The 11,538-nt window shown below is 42.8% G+C and overlaps 1 protein-coding gene across 2 annotated transcripts in view; it reads left to right on the forward strand.

Annotated features, from left to right (window-relative positions):
• LOC147882154 (U11/U12 small nuclear ribonucleoprotein) overlaps positions 1 to 7,082 on the forward strand; it is a 32,944-nt gene extending 25,862 nt beyond the window's left edge. Inside the window, exons 7-8 of one of the 2 annotated variants that reach the window (XM_087401605.1) lie at positions 5,760 to 5,800; positions 5,893 to 6,559. In XM_087401605.1, the coding sequence (XP_087257731.1) occupies positions 5,760 to 5,800; positions 5,893 to 5,971 (120 nt within the window). In that variant the 3' untranslated portion in view covers positions 5,972 to 6,559. Of the gene's footprint in view, positions 1 to 5,759; positions 5,801 to 5,892; positions 6,560 to 6,920 lie in introns of those variants that run through there. The other variant, XM_087401606.1, reaches the window with a different exon arrangement.
• The last annotated feature ends 4,456 nt before the right edge of the window (positions 7,083 to 11,538 follow it).

Genomic DNA, 11,538 nt, shown 5'->3' on the forward strand with positions numbered 1-11,538 from the left:
AGCCAAGAAATGCAAGATTTACCCAAAAAGAAACAATTGTCACTAGTGGACTGCCTAGTGTCATAATCACTAGCCCAATCTGAATCACTGTAGGCATGCATCTGCAAGTCACCCCCCCTGGAAAATAGCAAGCCAAAAGACTTCGTGCCCTGCAAATAACGGAAGATGCGCTTAACTGCCTGCCAATGCATAGTTTTTGGGCTGTGCATGTACTTGCTCACCTGAGATACTGCAAACTGAATATCAGGTCTAGTGTTGCAGAGATATATGAGGCATCCAACAGCCTGACTGTAAAGTGTGGCATCAACTAATTCTCCTGCATCATGCATTGTGAGTTTCAGCCCTGGCTCCATGGGAGTGGCTATGGGCTTACAATCATGCATGTTAAATCTGTCCAAGAGTTTTTGCACATACTTGGACTGAGACATAACAGTGCCACGTCTCTCATGAGAGAATTGGATCCCCAAATAAAAGTGAAGCAGCCCCAAATCTGACATGTCAAAGTTGGTCTGCAAATCAGCTTTGAAATCCGCAATTTTGTCTTCATTGGACCCTGTGAGCAGTAAGTCATCAACATAAAGAAGGATGACTAAAATTTCCCCCCCATCCATCTTGATGTAGAGGGTGCTCTGAGTAGGACTATTGTGCAGCCCCTTGCTGGTCAAAAAGGCATGAATCTTGGCATACCATGCACGAGGGGCCTGTTTCAGCCCATACAAAGCTTTGTTTAGCTTGCATACTTGAAGTGCATTTGCTGTAATTTCAAATCCTGGAGGTTGTTTGACATACAACTCTTCCAGCAAGTCTCCATTTAAGAAGGCTGTTTTTATGTCCAACTGATGAATATTCCACCCAAAATGTGCAGCCATTGCAATAACTGATCGGATGGTGGTCATCCGGGATGTAGGAGCGAATGTCTCCCCATAATCTATGCCCTTTTTCTGAGCATAGCCTTTAGCAACCAGCCTTGCCTTGTATCTGTCAATGGAGCCATCTGGCTTCCGTTTGACCTTGAAAACCCATCGTGTCCCAATGGCATGTTTACCTGGTGGCAAGTCGACAACATCCCAAGTTTGATTTTTTTCAATGGATTGCAACTCATCATGCATGGCATTCATCCAATGCACATTGTCCTTTGCCTCTTCGAATGTGGCAGGCTCCTCCTCATTAAGAAGAGTACGTGCATATGCTGATTCCACTGAATTAGCACCTTCCATGTGCCTTGTTGCACTGCGAGTCTTGCCAGGTAACGGAGCATCAATTTTACTCTCCCTGAGAGTCTGTAACATCCAGTTTGGGACTGTTTTTGCTGCATGTATGTCTGCAATTTCTTGCTGCACCACCTGTTCCACTGCCTGTGGAGGTGGCAAGACATCGTGTGGCGGAACTAAAGCATCGGGAGGTGGCTGTAAATTCTGATTTGCATCAGAAATATCAGCAGGGGAACCCAAGGCAATGGGTAGCAACCCCTCAAAGACATCCTCTGAAGAAGAAGGCATTTGAAATTCAGCTTGAGTGTGAGCTGAATTTTCTGCAAATATCACATCTCTACTGACAATGATCTTGCGTGTAGCAGGATTGTAGAGACGGTACCCCTTGCTTTCTGCACTGTACCCCACAAATATGCACTTAATGGCTTTATCTGACAACTTGTGCCTAAATTCAACTGGCACATGAGCATAAGCAAGGCATCCAAAGACTCGGAAATGATCCACTGAAGGCTTTCTCCCATTCCAGACCTCATAGGGAGTTTTTGTTTTTAAAGCCTTAGTGGGAGCCCGATTCAAAATGTAATTGGCACACATCAGACCCTCAAGCTAGAATTTGTGAGGCATGTGTTTGCTTTTCAGCATACATCTGTCCATCTCCATGAGAGTTCTATTTTTCCTCTCAGCTTTGCCATTTTGCTGAGGGGTCAGCCTCACTGTGAGCTGATGCACAATACCCTTGCCTTTCAGAAAAGCATCAAAATCTGCAGACAAGTATTCCCCCCCTCTATCTGTGCGCAATGTCTGTATTTTGAGTCCGGTTTGATTTTCAACCATGGCTGAAAAGTGTTTAAACACCATGAACACTTCTGATTTGCGCTTCAGCCCAAAGACCCAAGTGAAATTGGAGTAATCATCAATAAACGTAACAAAGTAGAGATGACCACCCAATGATGGAGTCCTCATGGGACCACAAACATCACTGTGTATAAGCTGTAATTTGCAGACAGCTTTAACTGAACCATCCTTTTTGAAGGGAAATCTATGCATCTTGCCTAAAATGCACCCTTCACAGGCATGTGGAGGAGGTATCTCAAGAGGTGGCAATGCATCAACCATAGAATGCTTTCGAGGGTGTCATCAAGCTGTTGTAATGCATGTGGCCATATCGGGCATGCCATAATTCTGCATTTTGCATGGCAGCAGTAGGGGTAGAAACTGCAAGAGCATGGGCTGCTCTTTTCTCAAAAAGATCAAGCTGAAAAAGCCCACGCAGCAGAGTACCAGATAATCTTAAGGCATAATCATCTTCCCTGTCTCGGACAGCACATTTGTCATCCTCAAAGATGACCTGAAATCCAGCTCTGTTAAGAGTGGACACTGAAAGAAGATTTTTGGTGATACCAGGCACATATAAGACATCTGAAAGTTTGAAAATTGAGCCATCAATGGCAGTAAGCTCAACATCTCCTGTGCCACGTACTGAATATGATGAGTTATTGGCACAAGTGACTTTCTTACCAACGGGAGGTGGATGCAAGGAAGTAAAAAGACACTTCCTAGAAGTGATATGCTTGGATGCACCGCTGTCAAAATACCAAGTGTTCAGTGTTTCATTGACACTGAAAGCAGATGCATCAGTAGAAGAGTCATAACTGCAAGTCAAAAATGCATATGTATCATCATTACAAGTGGCTGTACTATCCCGAGCATCTGGAGCAGCTAGCCTAGAATCTGAAATGCAAGATAAAAAGGCATAATCCTGTCCAACAAAGTTGGCTGCAGCATCCCCACTGTCAGATGCATGAGGAGCTGAATCTGAAACAGCCATACCGGAGCTGTTTTTCTTCTCTTTTGCAAGCCTTTTCCTGCATTCTGCAATGTGATGACGTGGCTTTTTGCAGCAGTGACAAAAAGCCTTCTTCTTGGGCTGGCTTGCATCATTTTTAGCCTTTTGTGAAGGCTGTCCTGACCCACTGGAAGGCTGATTTACTGATGTCTTTGCCTGTCCCTTTGTTTTTGATTTAAACTTTGAGAGCATAGCTTGTTCACTTGCACGTGAAGCCAAGGTTTTCCTGGTCTGCTCTTCCTGAAGCAGAAGTCCTATCAACTCATGAAAAGTGAGAGGATTTGCACCCCCCCTCAATGATAAGTTCAGCGAGGTATGAAAGCTGAGATAAGACTCAGGAAGAGAATTCAGAGTGGTAGTAAATATCTCCGAATCAAGAATAATCTCATCTATGTTTAATAATTGCTCTCTGAGATCGTGTAGCTTTGTGAGGTGGACTGACATGGAGTCACCCTCTTCCATATGTGTATTACTTAACTCTCTTTTCAAGAAAGATACCCTTGCATCATTGCGGGCTGCATACATGCTTTCTAAAATATCCCACGCTGCCTTCGAGGTCTTACACGACCGGATATGCGGAATGATAAATCTTTTCTCTGAAAGAGAGATGCATGACAAAGCTAAGGCATCCCGTGAATCCCATCTCTTATGCTCTGGAGTAGTGGCTATAGCTGCACCAACAACTTGTTCTGTAGCTGCACCCTGTGCACGACCTCTTTCACCTCCTTGCTGAGGAGGGGTATTAGGTGCCATACTTGCTGGTCGGATCTCACCCCCATTCACATAATCCCATAAATTGCAAGAAATCAAAATATTGCGTACCATAAAACTCCAGAGGGAGTAGTTGGTACCATCCAACTTGTCTTCCTATGAAAGACCACTGAACTGGAAGTCATTCTGATTTAGCTGGGCCATATGTGAGAGAGATTTAAGCAGATACAAAACTGAATTCCCTTACTGGGAATGAAATGCACAACTCCCAAAAAACACAGCCAAGCACTAGCTGTAAATGCAACTCAGATTTCTGTACTTGCACTGTCAGAAATCTGTCCAAGCATAAAAAACTCTCCAGAATCTGCCAAAAGTGCTGCAAAACACTTCAAGAAAGGCAGTATGAACTAAAATCTCCAGAAATTGCTCTCCCAACACAAAAGCCCCAAATTAGGCCCGAAATTGCAACCAGAAAGGGGCAAATTGATCAAAAGCCCCAAATGTTGCAAAAATTGCCCTCTGTCTGCAAAAGCCCCAAATTTAACTGCAAAATTGCAGTGTAATCACAAAATCCCCAAATTTCTTCAAGAAATTGTACTGCAAAACTTAAAGCCCCAAATTTCGAGCTTGAAATTGCAATCAGGAACGGGCAAATTCACTAAAAGCCCCAAATTTGCAATTTCTGATCAAAAGCCCCAAATTTCAGACCAAATCTGTAGATCTGTCTGCAATGTTTGCTTCGCAAGTAACTGTGAAGCTGAAAATACCCAAATGACAGCAAAGAACTGCAAGTATCTGCTGGTACAGTGAGTACAATCGACCAAGTACGAATGTACGACTGAGTACAGATTGTACGGACAGTTACACAGAACCATACGGCGATGAAGCAGGCTGTACAGAATCAGGACCTGTACGGGAGCATAGCCTGTACGGAAGCAGTCACAGACCCTGTACGGAAGCAGTACGGAAGCAAGGCCTGTACGGAAGTAGGGACAATGACCTGCTGTACGGCTTGTACGCGCAGGTACGGATGGTGACAGCGAACCGTACGGCAAGTACGAAAGCAGGTACGCGCAGGTGCGGATGGTGACAACAAGCCGTACGGAACTGTACGGCGAACCGTACAGTATGGCGACGGACTGTACGGCTGAAGATTTGCTGTACGGAATGGAGATGCAGAATGTACGTCGCTTCACTTGTACGGACGACGAGCTGTACGATGACCACGCAGGTATTGAAGGTACGGATGCAACAGGAGTAGTACTGCAAGGTACGGTACGGCAGGTATCAGGTACGGCAGGGTACTGAAGGTACGGAAGGTAGCAGCAGGAGCGTGGGCTGTAGGCTGGAGCTGAACGGGGAAGAAGCAGGGAGCAGGATCAATTGCTCTGATACCAAATGTGAGAGATTGGAGAGAGAGAGAGAGCAAGAGAGTGAGAGCTTGAGAGCTGAAAGCTTGAGAGCTGAGTTGCAATAGAAGAGTGTAAAAGAGTACAACTCAAAGAGTGAGAGATAAGGTTTTGTCCTAATGACAAAACCTTAGTAGTCACTAACCATAGTTAGTGAACTAACTGCGGCTAGGGGGAAAAATCTCTTAAAGAGGGAAAATTGCCCCTAACTAGCTTATTAAATTACATTGGCTACTGCTGAATTATATCTATAATTCTAACGATAAAACCAGCCTATGGCTATTGAGTTGAGAGCCTAGTACTGCAATATCTTTATAAAGAGGACTAATAAATAGACTGCCTATGCATGTACATGCATCATGTAGCGTAGGCGAAGGATGTGAGATGCACTTTCTTGTGGAATTGAACCTACTTGGAATTGGATGTTGTGAATATCTGCCCTAACGGCGAATTGAAAATCATAGACAAGTCACAATACCTTGTTCCTGTTTTCTCGCTAAAAATCATGGTGCGAGAGTAGGGAATCATGGATCGAGAGTTTGATATAAACTGACAAGGGTATGCTTTTATTATTCTTTTCAGGTTAGGCGAACTTGGGATAGGTTTATTCTACCTGGTGGAAGGTGAGCTTAGACCATGGTTTGACACACAGCTGGTGCTTTATTAGGATGGGATTTTGTATAACATTGTAATATGAGATACACTGTTTTTGCAGCCGCATACCTGGTCACTGGGTTGAACCTCCAGCACCAGCAGATGCTGTATGGGCATCTTGTCTACTTAGTAGTATATGAATAGGCTATAGTTTGGAACAGGTTCTAACGCATCAGAAGAAATGACAGTTGGATTAATCCATATAATTCAGGAAGGGAGCTTGACGTTACAAATGCAAACAAATGACTTCCGCCAGATCATAAAAGTATATCAGTTTGACTCGGACTCGAGTTTTATGACTTTACTCACTTTTGGGTTGAAAAGCAGTCATATACTGGAAAGGTCAAAAGGTATTCAGAGTTTGCAAGAGTTAGAAGGAGAAAGTTACATTCCCATGTGTCAAGGTCAACAGGGAGCATTATCTTAGATAGGTACATGCCAACTGCAGCCAAAGGAAGGCCTACTTTCAGATACCATCTGAATGTGACTTGTATATATGGTCATCAGCTATGATTAAAATTTATTGTTTTGGATAGTTTTTTGAGGGTATACTAATTATTTGAGTGTAGGATTAGGATTGAGTGCGAGCTGGTAAATCTGGTTGAAGGCAAGCAGAAGCCATGCGGGTATGATATGGCAGTGTACTTAATTGTGTTTGAAAAGCTGAATTTTCTGCTTTAGTATTCTAGTTCATTTGGAGAAGCTCTGTCAGTATTCTTGTGGGCTGAACTAAGAACAGGCTAATCGTTTTATTTGATAAATGGCCTCTGTCAGAAAATAATCTGCCGTCCCAATTCATATGTTTCTGATAAAGACGAATGGGTTGATTGCTCCTCAGTTCTATAGCTCATTGTATTGCTAGTACAAAAAGATAAGGCTTTGTAGTGAAGTATAGTGAGTGGGTTAAGTACTGTTTTATGCTAATGTATTTGTGCATGAAGGGAACTTTAAATTTCTAAAGGAGGCAACATGAGGAGTTTCAATACCTGCTTTCTTTTCTATCTTAACTTTGCAAGCTACTGTCTGAATAAATCTGTCATATTTAGATGTGTAACTTTGTTTCAGTTCACTTTAGTCATTTGTTGCCAGCTCGCAGAAAGGATGCATAGCGTTCAAAATACTATGCACAGTAGAGTTGAACCACTTGTGAGTTGGTGACATGAATGAAGAGAACTTGCATTCGTGGCTCAGCTGAATCTTGTTGGTGTCACCTATAGGCTGGGACTATTAAAGTTGTCATTTGTGCAGTATGCCTTCCTACTGATGCTTTTGGTTTTAATTATTTAAAACACATGCAACAAATAAAGTAGAATGAACTGAGGTTTATTTATTATGAAACTTTAGGTGAAGAAAAAGGTGGAGCGAACAAACTGTTTTTTTTAAAGTAAAATAAATAAATAGCAACATTCTTTTAAGTAACGCTTTTTTTTTGGGTTTGGTTAATAAGGGCATACACTCTTTGGAAACAAGTTGTGGTGAAATAGTACAAATGAGTTGCCTCTCAGTGGACAGAAAATTGGGATTCAGATTATCTGCTCCTTTTGTACGTAGTAGTATATTGTAGAGGTGTCCTCGCAGCTCGTATCCTTTGTTGGCGATTGGGGTCTCGTGAAGTTTGATGCATCTTCTTTAATCCATGCGATTTGCTAGTGTTCCTGGTGGTTGCTAAGATTTTGATTATGAAGCGGTCCTTGAGTTGCTTGTATCTGTTATAATATCAGTCGACACTTTAGTTTGGGGTTTGGCCATATATGCCTGCTCCCCTTTTTCTATACTAGATGTTTGGTCGATGTATTGGTCGTGCATATGATGCAATAAATAGTGTCATTGAGTTAGTGTTCCTAAATCATCCACGTTGATCACAAAAGTAGATCCATACAGATAATCTCCACTTTTTCAACGCGTGAATAATGGCATCTAGCTCCTTTTCATTTGTTGGCCACTTGTAACGTAAACTCTCAAAAACTAGTGATTCACTTTTTCACTTTTTCTCTCTTTAGCAAAGAGCTACCCTTGTCTAGGGATGGATAGCACAATCCATAGATAGCCCGAAGCTCATCAAGAGTCTTGCTATAAATCAAGGTGTCATTGATATTGACCACAACAAAGATATGCATGTAAAACATCATTTATCATATGATCTTGACTACAAGGATTATTTTTGTTAGAGAGTGGAGAGGTTACCTTTTCTTCTCTGAGATTATCACAGGTGTGATGTGGCGCTTCTAGCAGTAGACCTTGGTAGTTATTCATATCTTCAAATTGTATGAGTGGTATTTCACCACAGGGTCCTCGTGCTTTGCATGATTAATGCCACGAGTTCTTTTTCGTGGTTGTTCTTTCATAATTAATAAAAGTCTACTTCACGACAAATAAAATAAAAACCACAGGGCCAAACACATTAACATTGAAATGGTGTCCCTCATAACTATTTTAAGAAGAAAATACATCAAGACTAATAATGTGAAGAGGATTATTTGGAGTCAATTATAGACTTAATCAGATGGGTAGTTCCTTTGCCCTTACTATGGTTAAAAGGACCAATGTTAGATGAGTGACCAAACTTCTTGCACTTAAAGCATAGTCCTTTAGGTTGAGCATTAGCTTGTCACGAAGAATCATTAGGAGTCTTGTTAGAAAGAGGCCCCAATGTGTGCTTTAGTAAATGTGCCTTTTTAGGCTTGGTGTTGTTAGCTCGATGGTTCTTACTCTTTTAAGGCTTTCCATTCAGACCAACGACGAAGGTCTTACTTCTTAGCATATTATGGCCAAAATGCTATCATAGTCCTTCGCAAAATGAATAGCATGATCGAGTGTCTCTAGTTTATAGTTTTGGTTCTAGTAGTCCTTTAGAAGACTACTCATGAAGAAAGTCAAAGTGCTTGCTAGCTAAAATTTAGAAATTAAGCACTAATTTGTGAAGATCTCATGAAATGTTTGCGGAGGGTTTCTCCTTAAGATCCCACAAAAAGAAAGGGCTATCCCATACAGACACGTCTCCATGAGAGTAGCTCGAATATGATTAGGTAATGGCAAAGTGTGCCTCCGCCTATTCTTCCAAGTGTGAACATAATTAGGTAAATGCTCCTCCTTTTCTCATGAATAGACCTTGGTAGAAAGGAAAGGCATCCTTATGTGAACACACTGAGATCTTAGCTTCTTACTAAGCAACAAGACCTGTTGTCTATACGGTCTATATATGTTAAAATAAATTATTCAGCACGTGGAGCATCTGTCTAGACTCTACTTCCACGTGAGGTGGTATAAAAGGTCTAGGTCCTTCAAAGTGCCGATGCTCCTTGCCAAGATTCAGTTCCATTATGATGTCTTATTGGATGTCTGCAACAAAGCATGCATATAATAGCAAGCAATAATCAATAGTATATCGCAAGATTATAATATGAAAAGAAGAGCACGCTTGTTTTAGAGAGAGAGAAATGTAAGAGAGCTTTTGGCATATTGCTATGGAAAGAGATAAAGAGAGAGAGACTCAATTGCATGCGTACACCATGCAAACCTCTCCATCACATAAAGGCACATTCTTCTTCTATTCCTCTCATCCGCTCCCTACTCTTGCCACCCTGAGTACTACGTAAGTGCTGTTATCTGTGGCGGTTAACATGTTGGTGCATAAAGTCGAATTTGAGGGCGTTGTTCATTGTCGACAAAAGGGATGGAGGGTGGCCAAAAATGTGTGGACAAAAGGGAGGGGCAGACACATATATATAGGCAGCACAACTGAGGGAATTGAGGCTTCTTTTCGATGTCGAAGACGAGACCTGAACGTAGATTTTGTATGTGTTCTTCGACGGTTGGTGCTCGTCGGGGTATGTCCCTTGGCAAAATGATCAATAGCTGAAACAAGTTGAACCACGTTCAAGTGGCCTAACGTGAAGAGGACAACAAATAGAAATTAAGTGGCCAAGAAAAAGGGGGACCGAAATAGAAACAAGAGAGAAAGGAAGAGAGAAAGGGGGAAGAAATAGAAACAAGAGAGAAAGGGGGAAGACAAAGGAGCCTCAACAAATCACAAAAAAGATAGAAATATTTTACAAAGTAGTGAATTTCACTTCTACAAAAAGTCGCTGCCTCAACTTAGGCCTACCTGTGGCAGGCCAAAAAATGCATAGTAGCGCATCGGGGGCAGTAGCAAAAGTTGTGTTGGACTCTCGCAGTTGGGCTGCTAAGGCTACTGAGGTGCCGACTTTCGGAAAATTGAGCTGGAGGAAGTTATAGAAGTGGATGTTGGAATCATCCTTATGCAGGTTGTAAAATTCCTTCCATGTCCAGCGTCATCGCAGCGGCATATAAGTGGCGTGGACTCGTCGCAATTGACCTGCGCAGCAGTATGTAAATGCCCTGTCACCCTGTGCTTCAAGAATGGAATGTGATGATTGTGGCTGCAAACCCACGTCGGCATCGGTGGCATTTGGTCAATATGGGCCCTGGGGTAGCTTGAAGCCTCCGCGTTTGTGGGTGGCGGTGGCGCCAGTGTCGGAAGCTCCGTTCAATAAGCTCTCGATTGGCTGATTGAAACTCGTCAGCTTGCCCTTCCACCTACCGACGTCGGTGATGTCCTCGATCACCCGAGAGGATGTGATCGTGTCGAACCATGTGTGGTGGTTGGGGGCCTGAGTTATTTGTCGTCATCAAAGTGTCTTCGACATGTGTAAAGAGTCTGCATCGTGCTGTGGGGGTGTGTGTTTGTTGTGCTGTGTGGAGGAAGATGGATGTGGGGCAGATGGGGCGATACGGGAGGAAGGAGGGAAGTCGGACTAGGAAGGACGGGGGCGGGTGGAGCAAAAATGCCTGTGCAAGATTAGAATTGTGCTGGGGAGATGGATGAATTTATCTTCAAAGTTGCTGAACTTCCAGCAGAAAAATTGTTATTAAAGAGGATAATGATTCTCCTTGGGTGGTAACGAGTCGAATTATGTGTTAGGAGACAATGGTAAATGTACTCAGCTTCTTGCCTACCCGTTGTTTTGCAGCCAGTCAAGTGAAGAATTTACAGATCGGGTCCTATAGGGTAGAGTAGGCAAGTCGCCGGGCTTGGCTAGGTCGAGTGGGAAAAGAGTGGAATTTTTAATGATGACACGACCCATTAAAATTATATGCAGTAGGGTGGTGGGGAAGAGCAAGAATGTCAACATCTTGCTTGAGGACTATATCTTCGTGGAAATAAGGCATTACTATTGTCTTGGGTTTTGCAGGCCTCAGCTATGGCTTGCTCTTCTGTTGAGTCGATCATTTTTTGGCCTGCCCTTACAGGGTAGCCTTAGCAATGGTTCTACTTTGGCAAAGCTAAAATAGGAGAGTTTTTAAATTTCATAAATTTGAGAATTTTCTCATTGGCCTTTGTTAAAGTTGTTAGCCCAATAAATGGGGCAATTATGCACAACTAACTATTGTGGGTCTCTCTCTCTCTCTCTCTCTCTCAGCTTCCCTCACTCCACCAGTCGTCCCTAGCCCACCCACCCTTTGCCTCCCCATTCTCTCTCTTAGCTTCCCTCATTCCACCACTAGTCTCTCTCTTTCTCTCTCTCTTAGCTTCCCTCACTCCACCACTCGTCCCTAGCCCCCCCCTTCGCCTCCCCATTTATTTTGGGCAGGCCTATTGAATGACGTGTCATTCATCTTTTTTTACTTGTTCTTCTTGGAGCCGTGTTCGGAGGCGGATGCTCTATTGATATTTTATTTTGGCTAG

The sequence above is a fragment of the Dipteris shenzhenensis genome, chromosome 30, assembly GCF_047967505.1.
Source record: "Dipteris shenzhenensis isolate YYH24624 ecotype China chromosome 30, Dip_SZ_1.0, whole genome shotgun sequence".
In the NCBI taxonomy this organism is placed as follows: Eukaryota; Viridiplantae; Streptophyta; class Polypodiopsida; order Gleicheniales; family Dipteridaceae; genus Dipteris; species Dipteris shenzhenensis.